This window comes from Ixodes scapularis, unplaced genomic scaffold (genome assembly GCF_016920785.2).
Source record: "Ixodes scapularis isolate PalLabHiFi unplaced genomic scaffold, ASM1692078v2 PGA_scaffold11__112_contigs__length_91849675, whole genome shotgun sequence".
Lineage (NCBI taxonomy): Eukaryota > Metazoa > Arthropoda > Arachnida > Ixodida > Ixodidae > Ixodes > Ixodes scapularis.
This window is the reverse complement of record NW_024609837.1, coordinates 68637893-68643535: the sequence shown is the minus strand read 5'-3', so window position 1 is coordinate 68643535 and position 5643 is coordinate 68637893. Positions and strand designations below refer to the sequence as shown.

At 46.0% G+C, this 5643-nt stretch overlaps 1 protein-coding gene across 1 annotated transcript; it reads right to left on the bottom strand.

Moving 5' to 3' along the window:
* Positions 1 to 215: 215 nt before the first annotated feature.
* LOC121835089 lies at positions 216 to 5168 on the bottom strand. The gene is made up of 3 exons (XM_042289025.1): positions 5123 to 5168; positions 4765 to 4853; positions 216 to 695 (listed from the first exon to the last, which is right to left on the bottom strand). The coding sequence occupies exons 1-3, from the start codon at positions 5166 to 5168 to the stop codon at positions 216 to 218; spliced, it is 615 nt and encodes a 204-aa protein (XP_042144959.1).
* Positions 5169 to 5643: the final 475 nt, after the last annotated feature.

Sequence of the window (5643 nt, the reverse complement as noted above, 5' to 3'; positions counted from 1 at the left end):
CAGGACCAACACGGGTTCAGCAAGCTAAGCAACCAAGTCAAAGGGGGGGGGGGGGGGGGGGGGAGAACAGTATGCCAGCAGCAGGGGTGAACGCTTCCTATCTCTCAGCGTCAACTGCTGCTCTGTTGAGTGGGCCCTCCCAAGCCCACTCCCAGTAGTAGCTGCACCTGATAACAAGCCAGCAGTATCAACATCATGTTTTGTGATATCAAGGCTTATTCCTGATTTTCTTTATCGCTAAGGGCTTCCATCTTTAGCTCATATGCCATCTTGTGCATGTTAAGTTTAAAACGGCTTTGATAGCTAGGTGGCAGGCTCTCAACCTCGCTGATCATAAATGCCATAAATGCACTATTGGGTGTGCTTATATCAAGGTGAGGCCTTGTGCACACCCTGCCCATCTGACGCACAGATTCTTCAATAACTGTAGCCAGAGCCGCATCCTCTTGAGCCCTGCCCTGCGGAGAGGTGCCCTTGTGCGTTCTCTTCCTGGAGCGCAGTGGGACTGGCTGCGGGGTTTGTGGCTGCCGCTCAACCAGGGCTGGTCTTGGCGGCGACAGCAGGGTGGGGTGCGCTCCTGAAGGTGCGCACTGCAGTGGCACCAGCTGAGATAAGGTGGGCACCTGGTTGCTCTGCTCCAGCTGAAGGAGCAGCTGGCAGGTTGGAGACAGCTGCAGGTCATCCTGCAATGAGTCCTAGGAAGAGTGCAGCCTTGTTACTCAACCACAATTGGCAGGAACAAAAATAGAGTTCCATTAAAACGTACATTGAAACATCCACTCCAATAATATATATTGAAATTTTGTTTTTTATTAGTTGATCGTCCTCATATGCTTTCTGTAAAGGTGTGCGGAAACTTAGATTGAAACAGCCACTCCAAGAATATATCTTGAAATTTCGGTTTTCATTAGTTGAGCGTCCTCATATGCTTTCTGTACACGTGTGAGGGTATGAAAATCTTTACTGCAAACAATATTGGAAATTTAACTGCAAATCAAATTAAGATAAATTACATTTCATACAAATTGAGCAGGAATAGCTTAATAAAACATGGCTGGAAACCTTTGATACAAAGCATACCTATCAAAATGACTAAAATATTATCTGTGAAAGATTTCACTGTTTGCATTAAGAAAAGGAAGGCCCAGAAAAAACAAGTTAGGTGTAACATGGCAAGCGAGGCAATGACTAGCTTATTTATTTGAATATTGCTGAAGGTTTTCTTTCTTGTCACTGCCCTTTAAATTTGCGGGTTCAACTATAATCGTAACCGGCAAAGGCTGACCTGTAAAAGCGAGCAAAAATGAAGAGACCATCAAGCCAACCGAGATTTTTTCGACACATGAGCCATTTATCCTCGCACACCGGTGCAGAGCAATGACGACTGATGGATGAGTGCCAGTGAAACGCAGTTAAGCTTTTCTGTTTTGCTCTGATGTGAAGTGGAGAAGCTTGACTCCAGCTACCAATTCCGGCAGATGCATCTCTGTGTATGAGTTAGTTTTAGGGGTTTACAAAGAGTTTTGTTGCTGCTTTAGTGTGTTTTTCAGAGTATTTCTGTCTCCTTTTCATGTAGAACAGACTTGTGTTCTTTAAAAGAGGGGAAGGGGTTGTCTGCATCAGGTCTACAGTGACTGGAATGCATTCTCGACTCGTGCCTATACACCAGCTCATGTTTACAAACAAACCGGAGCGCCCCTAGCGGATGCCACCGACGCCGTGCATGCACGGTGGACGGTGGGCAAGAAGCTCGCCGTCGCCCATAAACAAACCATTGAATTGCGTTGTTGTCGGCGTCGCTGGGAGCCCCCGTGCTCTTTTTCGCGCTGGAATTGTTGATTCTACGTCCTCCTAACAATGTCTGACTACTTGAGCGGCTTCAGCAAAATTAACGAGGCAAAACTTTGCGTGAATACTGTGACGTGCGGCGATTCATTTCACGTGGACGCCGCAGAATGGGCGCTAAAACCCGACTCCCACGATGAGATTCTGCTCGCTATTTTCAGTCGCGACATCGCACGGGCTGCAAAAGCGTGGACCATAGCTGAGATGGTGGACGTCGATACTGAAAACTGCGAGTAGAATCGGGCATTACAAGTCGGTGATGGCCACTGGTAACAATGATCAACATCTTCTTGTATCTACTGTTTACACTTAGCCTACTTACCCCAACCAACCACCTTCAAAAGTGTTTTGAGGCCTGCACTTAGTTCTTATCGCAATTACCGGGTCAACGTTTGGTTTACGGGCCGCTGTCGTTTGAACGAGCTGACGACAAAAAGCAGACAAGTTTGAAAGAGCAGACAACAGTTCGAACGCATGCGCGATGGAATGCGGGAAAGAAGCATCGCGTCCCGCATCAACAAACCATTGGAATGTCACGTTGTCGGCGTCTGCGTGAGTGTGCATACTCTTTTTCGCGTTAAAATTGTCGATTCTACGTCCTCATAGCAATGTCTTACCACTTTAATCGCCTGAGCGAAATTATGAAGGCTCATTGCGCCGCTAAACTCTGCGTAAATAATTTGACGTGCGGCGATTCATTCGCATGAACGCCGCAGAATGGACGTCAAAACCATGATGAGATTCTTCTAGCTATTTTCGGTCGCGACGTCGCTCGTGCTGCAAAAGTGTAGAAGGTAGCGGCGATGATTGACGTCGATACTGAAAATTGGAGGCAGGAACAGACCAAGCGTAACAAGTCGGTGATGGCCACTGGTACCAATGATCAACATCTTGTATCTACTGTTTACACCGAGCCTACTTAAGTCTTTTGAGGCCTGCAATTACTTCTTATTGCAATCACCGGGTCAAAGTTTGGTCTACGGGTCGCTTTTGTTTGAATGAGCAGACGACAAAAAGCAGACAAGTTTGAAAGAGCAGACGAAAGTTCAAACGATCAGGCGGCCGTGTGATTTTGAAGATGCACTGAGCCCGTGGGTGGTCCGGACAACTTGGTGGTTTTCTCTCAATCATGTTAGAACAAAACAAATACATCTGGCGACCACAAAGTGTTTCCCGCACAAGCAATCATAGTTCGACAGCGTCTGATTTGCCCTTTTCACGGCTACTGTCCACGTTCTCAGATAAACGGAGGGGGCAGAAACACATGAAAACTAATCTTCAAACCTTTCCAGACTCTCTTGGTACAGCCCCCGTCGCAGGATTTTGACGAGAAGGCAGGTTTTCTGTCCGGTTTCTTCCAAAAAATCACAGGAATGCATGTCTGGCACGGCGACTTCTGCCCACCGCCCCAGACCGAAAGTGCGCCTGACGCGCCACCACCGCGGCGTGACGTAGGAGAGTTGAGTTTGTGTATAGTGTCCTACACAACTCACGTATTGAAGGTGGTTCCAAGGTTGGAGGGAATAAATCGCATCATAAGAGCTGGTATGTCATGCTGTCAGACACTGCGATACTGACGGTCTGTTGTAGAAGTGTTCTGGCACAAGAGACGAGGTTAGTGTAAGCGCCACTGTCATCACAGCATCCCAACTTGTTGCTGTAGAAGCCTCTTTGTACTGTGAAACTGAGAGAGCAACAGCATGACACTTCTATGACGTCATCAGGCTGAAATTGACGGACCACATTGGGAAGACGCAGTAAACACGCTTCTCAGAAACACTCTCCAGGTACTATAGTCACGTCTATTAAGTGCCATGGCAGTGTCTGTGCCTGGATGAGTAGTAGCTCGGTCACTTCCATATGCGCAAGTATCGGTTGAAGGCTCAGCTTTGTCTGGTGTAGTCGAGACGTGCTCGTCATGGAAAGCATTTCGTGCTGGTTGCCTTTTTTCTAAGATTACATACTTGGTCCTCTCAGCTGACAGATCGAGTCTGACACCTTTGAGATGTCATTTTGTAGCTACTAAACGGGGAGTATTCCTGTGGCCCACATCTCATTCAGCCAGGCAAGGATCGTCTCTAGCCTCCTGTTGGGTGTTGCATAGCATGTTTGCGTTGATGACATCCAGGCAGGGTGCACTCAATTTTTATATGACTGGTCCATCCGTATGGGTCCGTGTTCATGACTGGGCGTGAGGCGTCGCAGACCTAAGGACTTCGGACATGCTCGACTGTCTAATACCCTTTTATCTCAGTCCTGGAATATTTTATTCTCTTTATGTCACTTCCAAGCAAAGCAGCATATGGTCACGAATGACAGGCAGAGAGATGGTTAGTGCAGTAGCAAACTAAATGTTAAATAGAGGCGAACTTGTGCCCAAAACAAGAAATACAAAATGTGGCGTTGAAGGTCGGCGGTGTAGCACGATCGAGCGCAAGAGCGAGACTGCCTCCGGTGCTCGCGACCTTTGTGCTCCCTAATCCCTTTACATTGCTTCACACGTCCTACATTACTAATGGTGCACTAGCGAATGAAGAATGCATCGCTGAAAGACTAAAAAATAAACTAATTATTAATGCAATGAATGCATAAAACATCAAATCCCACTCCTCCTGCATTTGATTCTTGCCCCAAATAAAATAGACCTTTTGGCAAGAGGTATTGCTATTTTTCTGTATTTAGCACACACAATCTTGCCCAGAGCAACTAGCATGCACTCGCTGAACTGTCCTTTTTCCCTAACAGCAAGTTTTTTTTTTTAAAACAGTGAATACCAGTGGCACTCATGTGCATACTGTATCTGCACTCCTGTGTAGGTGGCAGTCAGAAATGCTGAACTTTTGATCTGAAAATATTGGAACACCACACACTTGGCCTGTTGGCAAGTACAGAAATTAAAATAGAGATCTTGTGACTTACACTGGTGTCCGTGTCGGGGATCTCCTTGTCCGTTGCCTCAGGACACTCATCTGGGTCAGGAATAGGAGCGAAAGCTCTCATGAGGAGCTCTGCAAATTAAAAGGCTTGGCTTAAAAATTAAGCATTCAAAATATTTCATCAGTGTGATTGCCCAACATGCTCAAGATGAATCAACACACATATGTCTGTGACAAATGAGGTTTGAACTCAATATATGCTCACGCTACTGTCCAAAATGTTTTGTTATAATCCCTTTACAATTTTGACAGGCAAACTCCTCGGCCTAGCAGTCATACAGCAACAACAATATTGTCCCTTTACAACATTGAAGCATTGCCAATGTACACTCTAGGCTAACCTCCAATAGTGCTGAATCTACAGGCTGCGGCTGTAAGTACTGACATGTGGGGCAAGCTGCCTTTTTTGCTCCATTTTTAATATTTTACCACCTCCAAGTTGAGCTCTAAAAGAAAGGACATAAAGCATCTTGCAAAATTATGTTTGTGTGCCCAATTTAAAGCATGTATGTTTGTAATTTGAATTTTGCAAGGCATGCCAAACCTGTTAGTCTTTACTCGCGACCCTGTATGTACGACCACCCTGTTTTTTTCCGTAACTTTAGTTTCGACTAATGAGCACTAGAGATTTTTGGCGTAGGGCCTACAAAAAGCAGAATGTTGCCTGAAAGGAAACTTGCCTGTAGGTGTCACTGGCGACAATCCCCCGCTTGCCTCGGGTGCCACCACTAGATTTGCCTGTTCCAAGGCCATTTGTGGCTTTTTTGAGCTGAAAGGAAGTATGAGCATGTTACGCTCGCAAAAGAAATTAAAGTTTAATTATAGTCTAATAATATAATATGCATAGTACGCTCTGGGGTGG